At 42.5% G+C, this 21,493-nt stretch overlaps 1 protein-coding gene across 1 annotated transcript; it reads right to left on the reverse strand.

Moving 5' to 3' along the window:
• Positions 1–7,144: 7,144 nt before the first annotated feature.
• On the reverse strand, positions 7,145–9,084 carry LOC135511597 (noggin-3-like). The gene has a single exon (XM_064933086.1). It carries the CDS (start codon positions 8,316–8,318, stop codon positions 7,647–7,649), a length of 672 nt encoding a protein of 223 aa, XP_064789158.1. The 5' UTR covers positions 8,319–9,084; the 3' UTR covers positions 7,145–7,646.
• Between the last annotated feature and the right edge of the window lie 12,409 nt (positions 9,085–21,493).

The raw sequence follows: 21,493 nt of genomic DNA on the forward strand, positions 1-21,493 counted from the left end.
AGTCGTATAGTAAAGTCATCAGAAATTTCAGTAAGCTGTCAGTGAATAAGTATCAGTAAATATTAAAGTGATCAAAACAGCACTAGAAACTTGAATCGACTGCAAAATTGCCTTTGCAATTTATACAGTTTAATTGCTTAATTCATTGCATGATACTTTTGTGGCTTGCAGCTACCATTTAATTAAATTATTAATGAGAAGTGATTGCCTTAATTGCTAAATGTATCTTGTGAACGTACACATGATGTGCACACACACTTGTGGAGGTGCTGGTGACTGCTTAGATGTCTTTGCAAAACTAATCCTGCTCCAGAGCAGGCCCAAAGCCCTCAAGGCTCCAGCCACACACACACACACACACACACACACACACACACACACACACACACACACACAATTTTTAGCTGCCCTTTAAGTTTTGCTCTATCATATTTTGTTAACAGTACACAATCAATTCATATTTAATGGCGGAGTGTAATTGTCTCTTGTAGAATTTACTTAACTTAGTGGAATTTGATGTGCACCAGATTCATTCATGTAGAAATTAACTGACAAACTTTCATTTGGTCAAAGAGTTTGTCTTTTTGGGGGGTGGAGAATATTAGAATAATACCCAGGATGCTTTGCAACATTTTGGTAATTTGGTAGACACTGTTATCGAGAGCGACTTCAGTTAGTGCATTCAACTAAGATAGATAAACAACTACATGTAAAAAGTTTATGTAACCCTTACTGAGAATGTCATTAGTTAAACGGGTCTGTTGATTAGTTTACTGTTTCTTAAATGTTAGGTAGCATAAACATAACCACATGCAACATATGGATTTGAGTTAGTATGTGCATCAAAAGTCCCAAAGCAAAGTTACACCTCACTTTCCTATTTTTGGAGTGATTACATAAAACCGGTCAGAATTCCAAAGAATGTGGAAGTCATGTCTCCGGGGTGTGATGTCATATGGAGGACCTGGCAAGCCAGTCTACTCCCTATAATGTAAACTCCAACAGAAATAACTTTAAATGTATAACTTCAAATTAAACCAAATCTTTTGCACTCATGATTACTGGTTTCAATTATATTTTCACCAAATTACAAGCAAATACTTTATGAATGTATTGTTACAAATCAACTTGCAAGGTTGCTAGCATACTAGCCTTTTAACTTGAACCTTTCTAGCCTGATAGCCCTACCAGGCTTAATGAGTCAGCCAGTTGCTATCAACACCCAGCTGACAGCTACATTAAAGTAAACCAAAGTTTTGGAAAAACATGTTGCCATCTAACCACATTTTTAAAGAATGTTAACTGCATATAGCTATCTTACCAAGCTAGCCAGCCTGCTAACGTTAGCTATTTAGCCATCTAACAATAGCGATTTGCCTTGCCAGCCTGATCAGCAAGCTAGAGCCCAACTTCCGGGGACCAGTTAGAACACAAATAACCCAACAAAACTAAAACATAACCGCAGATCAAAAGTAAAGAGACTTATAAATTGTTGGCTGGGGACTTTCTGATGGGAAGAGTCATGGAAAATCCAATAGCTATTGGGAGAAAAATCTAAAAATAGATAGATTCCAGATGTCAGTCAGCTAGCGCGCTAGCACTAAGCAAAGGTGGGGAAAAAATAATTAAACCCTGTAGCCTACTTTAGAGAGAACATGCCGAAAAGTTGCCAAAACAGGAAGGAGAACAGACGAGATAATAACGTTACACAATTAGAGCAAGCGGGTATGATTTTCTCTTTTGTTAATAAATATGTAATAACCTCAAAACATAATTAGGTTTGTACTTATAGGCAACCAGATGGTGACAACAAATAATTAACTTAGTCTTTGACCACACTGTGTTACATTGGTGAATAAAAACTTATGCTTCATACCCTTTAAGCCCAGCTGGCTAAGGAGCTGGCAGGGGCTCATGAGGGAGCCAGCAGCAGATAGGAGCTGAAAGCTCCCCATTGTTAATTGGAAAATACATTTAAAAAAATTCATTTTGTAGTTCTAAAAATGTTTGTGTAAAAATAACCTGTTTCCATTAGATGTAAGTACTGTCTAAAATTGAATTAACTTTTTTTTTGAGTGCACATACAAACACACCAGTCTAACGTTCCCGAAAGATTCAGGGCATGATGGATCTCTGCATCTGACAGCCAATCGATTTGGAGCAGACAGCTTTCACGGCCCGCTGCCAGAGAGGTGTGTGCGTGTGTGTCAGCACTAATCGGAGCAGACAGCCCACTCAGAGAAAGCAGTTCAAGACCTCCACACAGTCCTCTTCTCTGCTTGTCTCCCACCACTTCTCTAAGGTTTACTTCAGGTAGAGACAGACATTTATCTTTCTATTCTCCTCCAGAAAGAGACCAAAAGAAAAAAGAAAAAAAAGACCAGAGGAAAATAAGTTGATGACAGACGACAAATATCCCCTTGTGTGAAGCTAAAGTGTGTATGTCCTAGAGAACACACATTGTGACTGGTATTCCAAGATAACACAATGGAATATTTGAGGGGGCAGATCATGATAGGCAAGGTCTGTGTCGACATGTTTGTGTGTGTCAGTGTGTATTTGTGTTTGCATGTGAGTGTGTGTGTGTGTTGTGTGTGTATATTTTGATATCAGGGATAACAGTAGGGCTAACAAGCCAGTCATAGTGAGAAAATGACAACAGGCTGTAACAGCCACAAAGGTCAGAGAAATATGGCCAATGGGGTTTGCTAGGGCCATGCAGGAGTCAAACCCACAACTCTGGTGTTGAAAGCACCATACCTCAACCAACTGAGCCAACTGAGAAGACTCACAAAGGCTTCATAGGAGATCCATAGAACCTTCAGAACTCCATTTTGAGAACTTCTCCATAGCTGTGTCAGACAGTCTGTATGGATTTGTTAGAAGGCAGTCTGCCCAGAGAGACTCAAACTGTCTTATTAATATTCTGAAGAGATAATTGCTTAGCGTTTCTCAGCTCTGTGCAAAGAGAAGGAACGCCAGCTTTTCTCCCATCAAAATTATTAATATAACTGGATGTTAGAAAATAGGAGTGTAGTAAGCAAATATTTAGGACCGAAATGTCCTTCCGATGAGAGCAGATGAGGTGACTGATGTAGTGCTAGGAGGATGTTTGGTGGATTGTTGCATGTGTGGGTTTGTGTGTGTGTACGTGCCTGCGTGTGTCTATGTGCATGCTTTTGTGTGTGTTTGCAGCCACCCCAATGACATGTGCACACAACCAGTCAGTCCCAGAGGCACACTGCTGTCTCTCCTCTGACCAGGTCTTAACAGCCAGCAGTAGGTAGAGCAGTAAGTCTACAGCATTACTCTCTCTCGCTCTTTTCTCTCTCTCTCCTCTGTGTGTGTGTGTGTGTGTGTGTGTGGTGGTGGTGGTGGTGGTGGGGGGGGGGCAGCCAGTGGGGGGAGGGCGGCAGCCTTACTTTCCCTCTGTGTGAATTCCTCCATCGTCCCTAAATGTGACAGCTAGCTATAAAACTGTTCGAGTGAAGCATTACCGGCAATAACTGCATTTTCCTACTGAACTGAAACCAATGAGAGATGATGTGAACACACTGACTGATGTACAGAGAATATCTACATACAGTTCTTCATCTGTGGCCTTGATTTATAAAAGTCAAGGACCAATAATAATGATATCTAATGAGAAGTTGGGGTTTAATTTCATTCATTGAATAATGAGTGTGAGAAATGTTGCACATACTTTAAGAACTTTCATATGGAGTATTCAGTTAGTGTTCTAAACAATAGCAGCATTCCCCTTGTTTTGCATGAATGGTTCGAACGCTGTTTCTGACAGGTGTTACTTCTGAAATGCTGAGCTCTTGAAACGCTTGACAACATTCTATGTTATTTTGCCACCTTCACTGGCTAAAGAGTGCTCAAGCTTCAAACATCAGAAGACATATGTTTTGCAGTCTCTGGTCATTGAATGGAGTGCTGAGAATCGTCACACAGAAGCTGCCCTGATTGAAACACTCCCTATCAGACCTGGCAGTGTGCCAACCACCACACATCACAAAACACACACACACAGACACACATCAAAGCCTGGTCTGACCTCGGCCTGCATACCTGCCTACACTCCACCGATAACAGTCTTATTTGGAACCCAAGAATACCCACCTCCTCCTCTTCACCTCTCTTCCTCTATCCATCCTTTCATCTCCACCACACTCTCTTCCACTAATCCTCCGTTGCTTCCACCTCTCTCCACTTCCCCTCTCTATCCTTGATGATTGAGAGCAAAACAAGATGGGCACATAAAAGATGTGTTTTAAGTTGTCTCCAGTGACTTTCTATGTGTGTGTGTGTGTGTGTGTGTGTGTGTGTGTGTGTGTGTGTGTGTGTGTGTGTGTGACTGAGTGTGTGTGACTTTGAGTGTGTGTGGATGTTGGAAATAAGGCAAGAAGAGATCAGAGAGATAGATTTCCGGTGCTTATTGTGGTAACTAATTGAAGTTAAAAAACGATTTGATGATGGAATTTGTTCCACTTTGAAAGTGTTGGATGTTATTGATTACTGTAGCTCCAAGAATGTCTAATTGCAACAGCATACAAAGGTAGAGAAATTCCCCTTGGCTCGTAAACCTCATTAAAAGGGTTGTGGACATAACTTGCAGAGCGTTACAAGCTTGTTGACGTCATCAATGAAATCCTTGCAATTCTAAGGTGAATTTTGGGATGAAACAGGCTTTAAACTTTGAGGAGACAAAGGGGGAAAAATGTTTTAGATGCTTAACGTTGTATTTTTCTTATTAGATAGTAGTTTTAGTTTACTTAATGTGTGGGTGCAGCATGGGTGATGGAGGTTGGGGGGTAGAGGGGGGGAATGGCATTGAGTCCGGTCCAGTAAGAGATATGATCCAAATAGAGACCCAAAACAACATTGTGATCATCACAACATGGTGCTAAAAGGATGTGGAATCGGAACTGTTAGACCATGACTCTGAGATCTCCATTCCCATTATGATTTGTGGCAGAAAAGTACTCAACACTTCAATCATTAACACTGGCAATAAAATCTCACATCCTCTGTCTGTTTTTCTGTCTTTCTCTCTTTCCACCTGTTTCGCTCTCTGTCTGTCTCTCTCACTCGTTCTCGCCTTCCAACTGTCACGGCATGGCGGCATGACCTGCATTCCAAATAGCACCTTATTCCCTATTTAGTGCACTTATTTTAACCAGGGCCCATAGGGCAATCCAGGTTACATCCCAACATTATAATAAACATGCTGGTTGAAGTTCATGTTGGTTAATCCCCTAGCTGCCATCAATGTAATGCCAGCGCGTTGTTGTAATGGTGTACAATATTGGTGATGTAGTAATGAACATTTATCACATAAATAATTAAACAAGTTGATTGGCTGTCCTTTTCCTGTGTTATTCCAGTAAAGAGATTGGATGTCGTTCTTAGGACACTCATATTGATATAGTATAATATACTATTGATAAAGTATAACCACATACTATGTCCTCTACTTTAGTTTCAGAATCCTTGTTTGATTACTTTGGGCCGAGATTCCAATACGTCCACACATTAGCATTTATGCTGCTGCAGAAAACTGCTGAAATTAAGAAAAAAACTAAAATGTCTGGACGAAAGCTGGAAAACTTAAGTTGCACATGTTTGAAATATTCAAAGGTGTGTCTGGGCTTTTAGGCACCTCTTAAAGCAGGCATACACTAAGCACACTGACATATAGACAAATACACAAGTCCCTGGCAGGCCACTAGTGTCTCTACAAATGAATCCCGCTCACCTTTCCTGAAACCACTTTTACAGTAACATATACAGTATATTGAATTAGTAAAAGACTCCAGCAGTAGCTTTCATCAAGAGGTAGTGTAATGGAATGAAGCAGTGTTGACCAAATCAGACCAGGTCCTGCTCTTGCTTATGTTAAATGAGCAGTGCTCCTGGCTTGGGATTCGGATGGCTTCCATTTCCTTTACTTCACACACAGTATACCTGAATTTGAACAGTGAATTCCAAAAATTCTGATTGAATGAAAAATTGGTGTGCTGTGCCCAACTTCATGGTCTTTATGCAAGAAGTCTGTAGGGTTGTAAGGGCAGATTATGGAAGAGAAAATCCCACATTCACTGAGAGTATAGTCTCTTGATGTTTCATTCAATTTGTATCAGCAGCAGAGGTCACAAGTCATGGTTTGAAAAAGATTGAGTGGGATTTCCCCATTGGGCATTCTCATTACACAAGCAGTTTTCTGATAGAATTCCCTCTTACTGAAAGTAGTCTAGATAGTTCATTCATTTTGGAGCAGTAGCAGAGGTCGCAGGTTTGAAAAAAAGACTGCTTTCAGTGAGAGTTCATTTCTCTTCTCTCAAAACTGTCACCGGGTGAGATGAGAAACTGTCACCGGGTGTGATGAGAATGGTCATTGGGACTAAGCTGTATGTCCTTTGTTTAAATGGAACACCATCCTACCAATGTCTAGGCTATTATAGTGTAGCATGCATCTGTCTACCAAGGGGTCTGGACCTTTCTGGAAGGTAGCCTCGTGGTTAAGAACGTTGGGTCATTAACCGAAAGGTCGCTGGTTCGAATCCCTGGGCCAATTAGGTTAAACAAAACATTCGGTTGATGTGTCCTTGAGCAAGTGACTTAACCCTAAGTTGCTCTGGATAGGTGTCTGCTAAAATAAATAAAGAATGAGGTAGTGACCTTGCCATATAACTGCAGGATTGTTGGTTCAAGGCCTTTGGAGTTTAAGTTAAAACCAATGTCTTGCCATCTGCGGTTGGAGGAGAGCCACCAGGAAAAGGGCTGAGGAGAATAGGGCAAGTGAATCATCAGTGAACACAGAGAGCATCTACTGAGTGGAATAAGGGAACAAGGGAAGAGGACCAAGAGGTGCCAATATCATGTAGCAACAGGGCAGATGTTGAGTGCATAAAGGTGCCATGTGAGACATGTATACGTGTGTGGTCAGCAGCTGAATAATCAAACAGTACACTTTCCCTAAACTTTTCCTCCACAGGTCTGCATGAGCTGTAAGGCCCATTTCTTCCTGTTTTGAAACAGTCCAAAAAAAATCTGGCAAAACTGACTGCAAATTGAGGACAAAGGAGATGTAAATCAAAGATGGAACACATTTTTCTAACAAAACAAAACTCCTTCCAAAGACTCATTTGAGTGGTTTTATTTTAACTGGCAATGACTACATGAACAGAGAATAAATAGCCTGGTAGTTACTGTTATTTTACATGGTTTACCCACAATTGTCCCTTTATTTAGTATTACAAGATGAATTGACATTTTGGCTAATTTTGACACAGAGGTCCATAAACCACTTATTTTCTTCACAAAGAATGGAACATATCTGTAGTCCTTCAATAACAGTATTTTAATGCTTCACAATGTGAAGTGCTCTTCTTCAGTATAAATATAAAGATACATCACATCCAAGATATGTTCAACAAATACAGTAGATGCTGGTTATATAATAATAATAATAGTGACCTTTTTACAAAGTTTGTCATTATAAAATAAAATGGGACCACATATACATAAAATATACATTCTTGCACTTGACAGTGCATATAAAAATAATCATGTAACTATGATTTTTTTTTATTAATCTTTTTAGAAATAATAACAATACAAAAAGATCATATCAGTTTATTTCAGTTCGTGCATGAGCATTTGCACTCAGATATAATGGGGTACTGAACTGGTATCCAAGCGCATTTCAGACCTCCTTTTCTCTGCAGGCACCTCCATCGTAAGATCGTAAAATGGGCCGATTTGGCAGGTTTGCAAACCATCCCTTCAGGGACGGAACAAGAACGCTTATTGTAGCAGCTCCCCACCTTCACGTAGCGCGGCCAGAATCTGTTCCCGAGGTCGTTCCATGTATAAACAACTGGACAGAAGGCGTAAGACCACAGCCACAGTTGCAGCCTTCTTCTAAGTTTTTTACTGGGCTTGTGCTTCTTGCCGTGCTGGATCTCAAACTCCATGGCTTTGATCTCCTTGGGCATCGCGCCGGACGGCTTCTGACGTATCTCCGAGTCGCTCAGGTCCTCGTTGCCCGAGTACTTGTCCTCTGGCGGGGTAATGGACATGAAGTGTGGGTCGAAGTGACTACCCAGGGTGGATCTGAGTTCGGTCTCGTTCAGGTCCCGTTCTTTTGGATCCAGGACAGGGTCTGGGTCCTCTTTGAGCTCCACTATGGGGAGAGTGTCGCTGGGGATGGGACGGAGGAGGTAGTAGTGTTGGCACATGCCCTCCTCAATCCTTAACCCGAGGGACAGAACCAGCATGGACATGGCCAGAAAATAGTACGAGTTATCCATATCTCAAGTAACAATAGTTCCAAGTTATATATAGAATATAAAAAGTCTAATCCTTAGAGGTTTGAAATTATCATCCGTTTTCCCCCGAGGGGGAGAGGTTGCGTGTGGATAAATCACGATGCGCCCCGTAGTCTAGCGCACGTCGTCACGCACGCGCTCGACCCGGTGATCACGTCGTCACGCACGCGCTCCACCCGGTGATCTGTTAAACTCCACGAAAAACTTGCTCTCAGAAAGTTTCAGCTGGCTGGAGCCTATTCACCATAGCAACCGGCAACTGCAGTCAGAGAGGAAAGTTGACGCGCTGAGCCAGTGAAGAGTTTCGCTGCGTAACTTGAGTCCATGACACGCGTCTAACTGGTTAGAATGAAGTCCTTCACTTTAACAAGACGGCAAAACGCACTTTCAAAGCACTTTCAACGAAAAGGTTGAACCATACCCATTAGTGTCAGAAGCATGAACCGACTTGGCTGCATTTCCCCTGGGCTTTCCCGTGCATAAAATACGTCAGGTCCTGGTTTCTCTGCTTTCTCACTAGTCTCAGCGTTGGGTCCTGTTGGTTTCTAGGTGTCCGCATGTTGTCTGGGGCTAGGCGATGCACTGGTCGGTGCCGGACGCCAAACTGAGCCGCATCTGGCTCCGACGATATATCCACGCGCGCCGTGATGTAATCCTTCAGACTACACCTCCCTCTCTCTCCCTCTCTGTCAATTTAATTGAAGGGCTTTATGTCTCTCCCTCTATCGCTCTCTCTCCTATCCCTCTCTCTCCCTCTCTGTGGGTCTCTGTGCTAACCAAGAGGCTGGGGGCCAAAAAGACCCTACACCTCCCACTCTCCAACTCGCTTTCCCTCCTCCTTTTTCCCGGGGGAGGTGAGGCGTTTGGGGGGAGTCCGGTTCCCCACCACTAGTAAAACGCAGACATGAGTAGCCCATATCTCTCTAACTTTATTTACACAAACTTTATTAATGCATGTTCATAATAAAAATAAATATGACATACACCCAAACCTGGCGCATTAAATTCTAGTGCAATAACACATCATTTAAAACATTGGCTGATTCGTCTCATAGATTAGAATAGGCCTACCAGCGGTGTCATAAATCAAGCGACAGTTCAAGTTCAACAGCGGAGGTGCCGAGAGCCTTCTCTTCTAGACAGACAAACTGCGAGTTTTTTTTTACGAGGGCGCCTGTCCTGAAGACGGCTGGTGCCAGAGCGATGTTTATTTTATAACTCTCTCCAGTTAGATGCTCTCAACGTGTGTTTAGACTTATCCAGGACGGAGGAGAGTGAGCAAAGTAGGCTACTCCATTTCACTACCAATATTATTTATCCTTTTTATTGGACGAGGAAGCCTCAATAGATTTTTTCTTCTTCAGTTCAGGACACAAAGTGGACAAAGTGTTTAATTGACAGAAACACGACTTAATTCATTAGGGTCAGGCGGGACTTTTAAGGAGGGAAAAGGTGACAAAGTATACCAGGCTGACATTGTAAAATCCTTTATAGGCTCAGTTAATTCCGGGGTCTAATAAATGAACGGTAGAAGCAGAGAAAAGTACTTAAACGGTCACAATTCAATTAGTCAGACGGACTTCCACGGAGCCATGCGCCAGGCTTGGCTCGCGCTGCCTTCTCTCGCCAAAGGCAAACCATTGGAATGTTTGCGCATGTAGTAAAGGTTGAATTATGGCCCAGATAAAAAACAACTCTTGTCTACGACGCTAATGCTGAAAAGTCCAGCGCCCAGATAAAGGGGCGTCTGTGCTCTCTCGGCTCAACCGCACGAGACATGGACAAATAAGTCCTAGAATGTCAGGAACTTGTTTTAGTTCCAACTGCGAGGGCTGCGGCGACCTGACCGCGGGAATTAATAGCGTTATTTCATAGTGACAACTTGCTGACACAATGTAGTACGCTACTAGACAGGCCCTGCCACACTCACCTAGTGTGGTGATAGTGGATACATTTTATAGGCCTATACATTCTAGATTTCTAATCAACATTTTCTAATCATTGATGTCTCAAACGAATGAATGTAAATTATGGGAATTCATTTGCATTCATTTGCAACTTTTTTTCCCACCTTTTTATACTATTTGACTAGGCCACCAGCATACATATCAACTGAGTCACTTTCTACAGGAAGAACTAGAGAACCAATCTCCCAATGTTATTTTTTTTGCAGCCCAACCCCCTCTCTTCCTCATTCACTTTTTAAATTGACCTTGGCCTAATTTTCTGGCCTAGTAGTGTGACAGTATGTGAAGGGAGGCAGGCGCCAGTGATAGCCTATCTCTCTGTACAAAGGAAGTTAAGGGCAAAACGGTGATTCTAGGATAAGGGTCTTTCCTGTCAGGCTGCATAGGGACCCTGTCTATGCCACCATGACAAAGTGGCCAAGCGTCTCACGAAACCTACTGACCCCAAGGGTAAAATTGAAGTTTAATTCAGATTCATGACTGTACATTAGTGAGTGGCCTATGCACCTAACACGGAACCCAAACAAAGGTCTTGGTGACAGGTCGAAAAGCATTAAACATTTATGGCAATTTAGGTAGCTATCTTGTACTTGCTAGCTAATTTGTCCTATTTAGCGAGCTTGCTGTTGCTAGATAATTTGTCCTGGGATAGAAACATTGAGTTGTTATCCGACAATTAATCAACACAAAACGGTCAACCGAATCATTTCTAGTCATCTCTCCTTCTAGGCTTTTTCTTCTCTTGACTTTATATTGTGATTGGCAACTTTCATAAATTAGGTGCATTACCACCACTGACCTCGTTCGACTTTCAGTTACCCACGTGGGTATAACCAATGAGGAGATGGCACGTGGGTACCTGCTTCTATAAACCAATGAGGAGATGGGAGAGGCAGGACTTGCAGCACGATCTGCGTCACAAATAGAACTGACTTCTATTTTAGCCCTTGGCAATGCAGATGCTCGTTGGTGTGCATGAGCAGTGTGGGTGCAATAATTGAATAATATAGATTTCTAAAACCATTTTGCAATGCGAGCTGTGTAGTCAGCCTGTTAAAGCTAGAATCCTTAATTGAAACAATAACAAAGCCACACCCCGCCTCTGTTTTGGTAAAAAGCTGAGGGATGGGTCTGGAGAAATGTAACCACTCTCAAATTCATAGGCAGAGCTATGGATGCAAGGACTGGCCATTCATGATATCAACATTATAGTTTTAACCATGTTTTGAGGCTTTACATTTTCATTGTTTACAAACATTGGAGTAAAGCTTATGGGGGTTATGGCGTTGAACTGAGCTGGTTTTAGTGCTCTCCTCCCAATTTTGGCTAAACTTTTGAATTATTTCAATCTCTTATTTTAAATCCTCATAACACAAACAACAATTTCAAGCATATCTACATCCGTTATGGATCGACTAAAAATAGTCCTCCTAAAACAAGAAGAACATCTCACATCGACAACGTGGTCCAGGCTAGGCCAGTTAGCCCTGCTAATTCAGCCAGCTCTACTAACCCAGATAGCCCTGCAAGCTCCTGAAACCAAGAGTCTGACATGACAACCTAAACTACAACCAGAACCAAGGGATTTTGGAAGCAATCTCTGTCATGCGGGCAGACTTTTCCACTAAACTCGAAGGTGTCTGAACAGGGATTAGTGAGGTTAAACGTGTCCTTCAAGCCTACGCTTGGACGAAGCAGAGGAACGCATTAGCATGGTGGAAGATACCATCATCACTGTCAAACCCACGACCGAAAAGTTGGATAACAGGTGGCAGACCTTACTTCAAAACTAAGCTCGCTCGAGAATCACCACAGGTCTAATTTGAGACTAGTTAATCTACCCGAAAAAATGGAAAATGGCTTCCTGAGGCATGTGGGCCTGACAACTTTCCAGACCTCCTGCGCATTGAACGAGCCCATCGGCTTCCGGCTCCTACAGGACCAAGTAACCACCCGTCTCCTCTGATCCTTATCATGAAGTTTCTCAACTTTCATTACAAAGTCTGAGTGATGCAGAACGCCAGGGCTAAGGGCAATGTGATGTATGGGGACCAAGAGATCATGCTCTTCCCTCACCTATCCACGGACCTGCACCGAAAAAGAAAAGGCTACGACGGGGTCAAATGCCAGCACAGGTCCCTCAACATTGCCTATGGAATAGCCTTCCCAGCTAAACTACGTCTGACTTACAATGGACAGTCACACGTGTTTGAATCTCCCTCTCAAGCCGAGGCGTTCATCCACGGCATACAACGTGATTCTTTTTCCTAGTCATGTTGCCGCTGTGAAGTTTACCACCACTCTGGACTACGGAGAATTTAACCACCTTGGATTATGTGACTGTTGGCAAGCTAACTAACATTAGCCAATGTATTAGCTGCTACTGTAGTACTGTAGCTAGCATAACAGTTAAGTGAATAATATGGCGAGCTAGCCCATTCAGTTTCCTTATATTATTTGTAGCCTGTATGTGCTCATCAGTTAGCTCAGTTTCTATCTATATGACATGTTTAAGTTTACTTTTGTTATATTGATAATTCTCTTCCATTGGATTACATAAAACACTGTAAAATGCCGGCAAAGATGTTTAGCTCCATGTCAACGGACTCAAAATGTCTAACTTTACCTCGCTTATTTAGCCAGTGAGCCAGCCTTAACACAGTGGGACCCTATTCATTCATCCTGCACCATGAGAAGCATCATGACTACTTTATATGAACACTCAACTTTCGATCATATCCTTGAACTAAAATGATTGACAGTCATTTGCAAGCCTGACATCGACATCATGTGCAAAGGGCCTTTGGGTAACGTAGCACATATTCAATGGTATCTCTTTTACTCACTTAGCCTGTTCATTTCTGATCTTTGATACTTTTTTTGGTTTATAATCTTACAATGGTATGCTACGTTAACACTATATGTATGGGCAATTTTGGTAACTACTAGCAGCAGACCCTATGTTGTGGATCATCTACCACTATTTTGTACTGTCCATACTGTAACATTAACATTAGTCAGGTTTCACTAACTAGCATTACTGTTTTAGGTGAAGCTATATTTTGCTACTTAATACTACGTGATATTTCACATATCATCTTGCTAGATATGCCTTTTGTTGTGATATTTCACATAACATCTTGCAAGATATGCCTTTTGTTTTGTTTTTGAGGAGTAATGGCCAAGAGAAGACAGGATACACTTTGTTTTGTTTAGCGTCACTTAGGTTAGTCTGCTCCATTTAATGAATCAGTCGTCCACCAGGCTGCACTCTACGATTAGGGGGAGGTGGGAGAGGAAGCGTTGGGTGTCTCGGGTAGGGAGACAAGGGAATGGGGTTCAGTGTTTTACTATTAGGATAGATTTATGTTTGTTTTTTCCAACAGATCTTTAGATTGTATATCTCTATATATCTCTATATTTTCCCCACTACAAAATATGCATGGGGTCCTTGTGGTTACTAAACATTTTAGATATGCCTTTATGATATAGCTTATTCCATGTTTACATATTTGGTTAAACTACTTCAAATGTAAAACTGAAATTTACTTTGTGGAATGTCCGTGGTGTTTGTAAATTATCCAAGCTTAAACAGGTTATTACTAGGCTTAAACAACTTAATTCATTTCCCTCCCAAGTGGCGCACTGGTCTAAAGCACTGCATCGCAGTGCTAGCTGTGCCACTAGAGATCCGGGTTAGAGTCCAGGCTCTTTTGCAGCCGGCCGCGACCGGGAGACCCATGGGGCGGCTCACAATTGACCCAGCGTCGTCCGGGTAAGGGGAGGGTTTGGCCGGCCGGGATATCCTTTTCCCATTGCGCTCTAGCGACTCCTGTGTCGGGCTGGGCAAGCTGACCAGGTTGCCAGGTGTACAGTGTTTCCTCCGACACATTGGTGTGGCTGGCTTCTAGGTTAAGTTAGCATTGTGTCAAGAAGCAGTGCGGCTTGGCTGGGTCTTGTTTTGGACGACGCACGGCTCTCGACCTATGTCTCTCCCGAGATCGTATGGGAGTTGCAGCGATGTGACAAGACTGTATCTACCAATTGTATACCATGAAATTGGGGAGAAAAAGGGCTAAATAAAAAAAGACAACTTCATTCATCTATTGTGTTTCTACAAGAAACTCACTTGTTGAAGGATGAACTAAAAGTAGTTCAGGAGATGGCAAGGGCAAGTAATAGCATCCTCTTTCTCCTCTCATTCTCGTGATGTTATATTTTTAATTCACAAATCTGTTCCATTTCAAGTGGATAATACTATAACTGACACAGCTGGTAGATACATTTTGATACAGGGAACTCTTTTGAATGCGCATATTGTAACAGTTTAACTTTAGACCGTTCCCTCGCCCATACCCGGGCGCGAACCAGGGACCCTCTGCACACATCAACAACAGTCACCCCTCGAAACATCATTACCCATCGCTCCACAAAAGCCGCGGCCCTTGCAGAGCAAGGGGAACTACTACTTCAAGGTCTCAGAGCAAGTGACGTCACCGATTGAAACGCTATTTAGCGCGCGCCGCTAGCTAAGCTAGCCGTTTCACATCCGTTACACATATTCATCTGGATAATATTTATGGTCCTAATGATGATTATTGCCTCCCTTCCTGGTAATTTTTATTTTATTTTACCTTTATTTAACCAGGCAAGTCAGTTAAGAACAAATTCTTATTTTCAATGATGGCCTGGGAACAGGGGGTTAACTGCCTGTTCAGGGGCAGAACAACAGATTTGTACCTTGTCAGCTCGGGGGTTTGAACTCGCAACCTTCCGGTTACTAGTCCAACGCTCTAATTACTAGGCTACCCTGCAGCCCCAATGTCCTAATGGCAGGGGATTTTAATTGCACTCTTGATCCTCATTTAGATGGCTCCTCTGGTTTAGACACTTCCCAATCTCAGAGTATAAAGAAATTACAGCATTTCATAAAGGAATTAAATCTATGTGAACCTTGGAGGACTCAGAACCTAAGTATCATGTTACTCGTCGACATTTAAATCAGATTCTTGGATAGACTACTTTTTAGTTTCTTGCTCATTGTAGCAGGAAGTGGATATGATAGTATTGTTCTAAGTGACCATTCCCCTGTGTTATTATTCTATAGGGATACAAAACTAGTAAAAGGATCCTCTAGATGGCATTTGCATCCGAGGTGGTTACAGGACACAGACTTCTTACATTACGTTGGAGTACATATCAATGTTTATTTTACATTGAACACTGACCAAACATCAGCGAGTACCAGATGGGAGGCTTTCAAAGCATATATTAGGTGGCAAATGATACGATTTACCAGTTTCAAATCAATTCAATCTGAAAATGAGAGGGAAGGACAGCAAAATCAGAGAATTGGGGAGGAAAGCTTTTTTGGATAACTCAGTAAAAGTAAATAAGGAATTATTACTTCTAAAAGCTCAGTATGAAGAACTCTCCACCTCAAAGGCTGCAAACAGATTAACGAGTCTGAAACAGTCTTTCTATAATCAAGGTGAAAAACCTGGTAAATTGCTGGCCTGGTGGATTAAGAAGTTAAATTCAGACAGAGCCATTATTGCAATTCATCATTTACAAGGACAATTATCAATGGATCCTGTAGAAATAAACCAAACATTTGCCTCCTACTACAACACACTTTACAACTCTGAATCTCCTGAGAACAGAAGGCACAAAATTGGATCTGGAAAAGGAATGCTGTTGAAATATCTGATGCAATTTCCATTATGAAGGGAGGTAAAGCGTCAGGTCCAGATGGGCTCCAAATGGATATTTATAAGACATTTAAGGTCAAACTTCTAAGTCCACTTTTGGATATGTATGCTGAATCATTTCAGCAAGGTTGTTTCCCCCCCTCTTGAAGGAGTGCTATAATGACTCTCATTCTGAAGCCTGATAAATCCCCAACAAAATGTGAAAGTTACAGACCAATTTCTCTTCTGAACTCCTACTCAATTTTTTTCTCCTGAAGCCTTAGCCAGGACGGACATTGGATAGAGTGCTCCCATATCTAATACACAAAGACCAAAATGGCTTCATGAAAAACCGCCAAGGTTTTCACAATGTAAGGAGAGTACTAAACATAGTGCATATGTGTGAAGGGCCCTCTGATACTGCCATACACTCACTTTATGCAGAGAAGGCATTTGATCGAGGTTAAGGGGTCTTATTTATTTGAAGTGCTTAAGAGATTTGGGTTTGGGAACTGCTTCTATAAATGGATTAGGATATTACATACCGACCCCACTACAGAAGTTGCCACTAACAACTTGATTTCATAACCTTTTAAGCTTTTTCGGGGAGCGAGACAAGGATGTCCGGCCAGTCCTGGACTCTTTCTTTTAGAAAAAGAACCCTTTGCCATTGCAGTAAGGGCCCACCCATCAATTAGTGGAATTAAAACATTGGATTTTGTACATCGAGTGGCCCTGTATGCCGATAATACCCTCTTATTCCTAACAGATCTAAATAATTCTCTCTCTCCAATTTAATTAACAACTTTGGTTAGTTTTCTGGGTTTAAAGTTAATAAAACCAAATCTTCTATCCTTTTCCTCAACAAGCAAGAGAGACTGACACTAGTTGTACATAATCTATTTGTGAATACAGAACAAGGTCTCACATATCTTGGTATTAAAATCACACCAGAAATTAGTTCCTTGAGTTCAACAAATTATGAACCCATGGTAATGAGTGTAACATAATTCATCAACAGATGGACATAATTGCCTATATCTATTACTGGTTGAATAAATATAATTAAGATGAATATTCTGCCAAAATGTATTTATCTATTTCAATCAATTCCTCTTTCTCCACCATCTTAATTTTTTCCAAAGAGCAGAAGGCCATTCTCAAATGTTATCTGGAGCAACATAAAACCAAGGTTTAGACTTTCTCTTCTTTATTTGCCCTATGATAGAGGGTTGCAACTTCCAAACCTACAAGCCTACTGGCTGCACAACTTAGGGCTGCAATATTTTAGAAACCATACTTACTGTAGCCTGGCTGCAGACTGAAATGCTGCCCACAAAAGGCTTAACTTTGCATGGATATTTGTACTGTATTATCCAGTTTTACACCAATTTGGGGCAATGACAATTTCACACCTGGTAAAAATGACTTGGGGTTTAAAGAATGGACAAGAAAATGTATTGTTAAAGTAATGGACATATACAATGAAAAAGGGCTCATGTCGTTTGAAGAACTAAAGGGAAGATTTAATGTACCACAAAAGCATTTTTTAAAATACTTACAATTGAAAGCTTTATTTTTTCCAGTCTATAACAATCTGCCATAGAACCTCCTTTGACCACTTTAGAAATGCTCTCTGTTAAAATGTGTTATGGGAGAGGTCAAATGACATAATTACATGGGAAAATGGTAGCTACTCAAAAACAACTGATCAAATCAAATCAAATGTATTTATAAAGCCCTTTTTACCTCAGTAGATGCCACAAAGTGCTTATACAGAAACCCAAACAGCAAGCAATGCAGAAGCACGTTCCCAGAACACATTTAGTCTGTTCTTTAACTGATAGTACGAGACTTCAGTGGATACAAGATATGCAGGAAGATATTTCAGCAGAGGACTGGGGTATGATATGCTCTAGAGCTCAGATACAGACAATAAACACCCACCTGAGATTGTTGCAATACAATTGGATAATGAGAACATATATCACCCTGTAAAGCTCCACAAATTTGACTCTAATATCCCAGACCTGTGTGTTAAATGTTAAATGCATTTAGGCACCTTGTATACCCGTGGGAATGTGCTGAGATACAAACATTCTGGAGCTCAGTACTGCACTATATCTCTAAGATTACCTCTACCCCAATACAACAAATCCCTAAACTTTTCTTCCTACATTTTTACCCAGAGAACATCTCTTTACATGGGAGAGAAGAAAATGGTTGACCTCTGTCTATTACAAGCTACTGTAGATGTTCAATTGCTCTCCACTGGAAGTATGTAATTTCCCCCTCACTAGGTCATTGGTTAAAATAATTCACGCCAAGCCTGGCTCTTGAAAAAATGTACTTATATAGTGAAAAATAAATCTGTGACTGCATATTATACTTTTTATCTATTTTAATTCTTGGAAATGTTAAGACTATTATTATTTTTTTTGTGAATGTTTGGTTGGGTCTATTTAGGTTGGGGTGGGGGTATGTATGAAAAAAAATAAAAAATAAAGTTGTATTTTTGTAATTGTTGATTGTTCTATTTGGAACTAATAAGTATATTTGTTTAAAAAAATTTTTTTGAAAGGCTTAGATTTTGAGGTCTGACGGGATAGGACAGTTGAACCAAGCTCATGAGCCATTTCTAGGTTATATTCTTCAAGAATCAATTGGTATATCATTCATTTAGAAGTCCAAAAATGGACGTAGCAACTAAGGATTGCAGCTTTAAAGGAGCCAAGGGCTTAATCTATTAAATCAATGAATTTAACATGAAAGTTTGTATTTGTCCCTAGATGGTGGCTTTAACTTTGTTGACCATACTGATCCATTGCAGAACAAAGTAACTATTTCAGTATAGGCCTATTGTACAACTGTCTAACTTCTAAACGAACGTTTCAGTGCTGAGTCAAAGTGTTTACCTGGTTTAGGTGGCCAACGTGCCGGCAAAATGGTGGCATGAGGCAACACAATTTTATATTTTAACTACATTTTGTCATGTATAGAGTATTAGCTTCCGTTATCGTCAAATGAAGCCCCATAGTCATTACGACTTTCTGTATATTCCAATTTGCTCCCTTGAGTGTGTTTTTTCCCCTCTTCTTTCCACTACGGATGGAGATCCACATGGTTTCAATCAGATTTTCCTTAGATTTTCCAGAGGATGACTGCTACAGCCCAGCGCAGTAGATCACGGGCCGCTGTGGACACGTCGTCTGAAGCAGTGGCCGGCAATAATGTCACACACGTATATATTACACACACAATGGATGCCCGCACGTACGCATGAACACATGCACAGACACACACCAGCCACACACAAAATACAGTACGTTTGCTCTGATGTTCAAATACAAAGTCTTGTTAATCTTAATGGTGAATCAACAGGCCTCCCAGGTCGAGAGAGAGTAGTTATTTGCTACTTTTGTGACCCTAGATAAAGATTGAAACGTCATTTGTTTGTTTTTGTGTAATTCTCCTCACAGACCTTTGATGGTCTGACAACAGGGCAATTTGGACGGTCCATTTGGGTGCGAAGGCTTCAGGGTGGCAGCCAAGGGTCAATTCATAAACACACACATAAGCTGAACACACACATAAAGAGAGATACAAATAAAGAGTAGCACTCTTTTGTTTCTGTCTTCCACCCCTCTCTCAAGCCTGACCAAATATATATATTTTTTTTAAACTAAAAAAACACTAGATTCACAATACACTACTTCACAGTAGTGCATTATTTCAAATTCCTTCCCTCTCTCTTGGGAAACACGCCCGGTTGAAAATCAGAAATTCATGGAATTGTTTTTCAATGCATTGTCTTGCATTGAGATGGATAAAGCGATGAAGAGTGAGAGTGAGAGAGAGAAAGGGAGTGAAAAAGAAACAGAGAGAGAAAATGTACAGTGTGCAGACCTCTTACTGCCAAGCGTTGTCTGCTGCTCTGCCCATGACCTTGCAAAGGTAGAGAGATGGATGGATAGAGAGGCAGATTGATTAAGGGATAGATAGATAGATAGATAGATAGATAGATAGATGCAGTCCTTTTTCTGACAGGCCACTGTGAGAGTGCCAACCCCCGTCAGCTTGGCAGCTAGCGAGGGCAGCTCTGGGACCGCGATCCTGTGGCTTGGATTGGCGCTCCCCAGTGCTCCGAGGTGCTCCAATGGGAATATTCCCTGCCAAATGTGGTGTGAGATTCCAGTCGGTTCACACCCCACCATCACACACTCCCACATGGCGTCCTTACTCGGTCCCCTTAACTCCAGATCACTGTGCCACCTGCCAGCAGTGAGAGGGATGTTGAGTAGGGAGACTGGTGGGGGGCAGCGGTCTAAGGCACTGCATCTCAGTGATAAAGGTGTCACTACTTACCCTGGTTCGATCCTGGGCTGTATCACAACGGGTGGGGATCGGGAGTCCCATAGGGCAGCACAAAATTGGAGCAGGGAGAGGGGTGTGGAGCAGGGAGAGGGGTGTGGAGCAGGGAGAGGGGTGTGGAGCAGGGAGAGGGGTGCTTAGCAGGGAGAGGGGTGTGGAGCAGGGAGAGGGGTGCTTAGCAGGGAAAGGGGTGTGGAGCAGGGAGAGGGGTGTGGAGCAGGGAGAGGGGTGTGGAGCAGGGAAAGGGGTGTGGAGCAGGGAAAGGGGTGTGGAGCAGGGAAAGGGGTGTGGAGCAGGGAAAGGGGTGTGGAGCAGGGAGAGGGGTGTGGAGCAGGGAGAGGGGTGCTTAGCAGGGAGAAGGGTGCTTAGCAGGGAAAGGGGTGTGGAGCAGGGAAAGGGGTGTGGAGCAGCGAAAGGGGTGTGGAGCAGGGAGAGGGGTGTGGAGCAGGGAAAGGGGTGTGGAGCAGGGAGAGGGGTGTGGAGCAGGGAGAGGGGTGTGGAGCAGGGAAAGGGGTGTGGAGCAGGGAGAGGGGTGTGGAGCAGGGAGAGGGGTGCTTAGCAGGGAGAGGGGTGTGGAGCAGGGAGAGGGGTGTGGAGCAGCGAAAGGGGTGTGGAGCAGGGAGAGGGGTGTGGAGCAGGGAAAGGGGTGTGGAGCAGGGAGAGGGGTGCTTAGCAGGGAGAGGGATGCTTAGCAGGGAGAGGGATGCTTAGCAGGGAGAGGGGTGCTTAGCAGGGAAAGGGGTGTGGAGCAGGGAGAGGGGTGTGGAGCAGGGAGAGGGGTGTGGAGCAGGGAAAGGGGTGTGGAGCAGGGAGAGGGGTGTGGAGCAGGGAGAGGGGTGTGGAGCAGGGAGAGGGGTGCTTAGCAGGGAAAGGGGTGTGGAGCAGGGAGAGGGTGTGGAGCAGGGAGAGGGGTGCTTAGCAGGGAAAGGGGTGTGGAGCAGAGGGGGGGGGGGGTATGGTGGCATTCTTGAGATCCTGTAGATTTGTGTCCTCCCCGTCCGTAATAATCAGATTAATTATGCAAAACAGATCCTTGATCAGCACTCATCCTTGATATGTCTGGCTCCTAAACTCCTCTTCCCTCACCTGGGGACAGTAGCATAAATTAAGATCTACCAGGTTGTTATTG

The sequence above is a fragment of the Oncorhynchus masou genome, chromosome 24 (assembly GCF_036934945.1).
Source record: "Oncorhynchus masou masou isolate Uvic2021 chromosome 24, UVic_Omas_1.1, whole genome shotgun sequence".
Classification (NCBI taxonomy): domain Eukaryota; kingdom Metazoa; phylum Chordata; class Actinopteri; order Salmoniformes; family Salmonidae; genus Oncorhynchus; species Oncorhynchus masou.

Bases quoted from the DNA above. Each gene is read 5' to 3' on its own strand.
- LOC135511597 (XM_064933086.1), bottom strand. From the start codon at position 8,318: ATGGATAACTCGTACTATTTTCTGGCCATGTCCATGCTGGTTCTGTCC.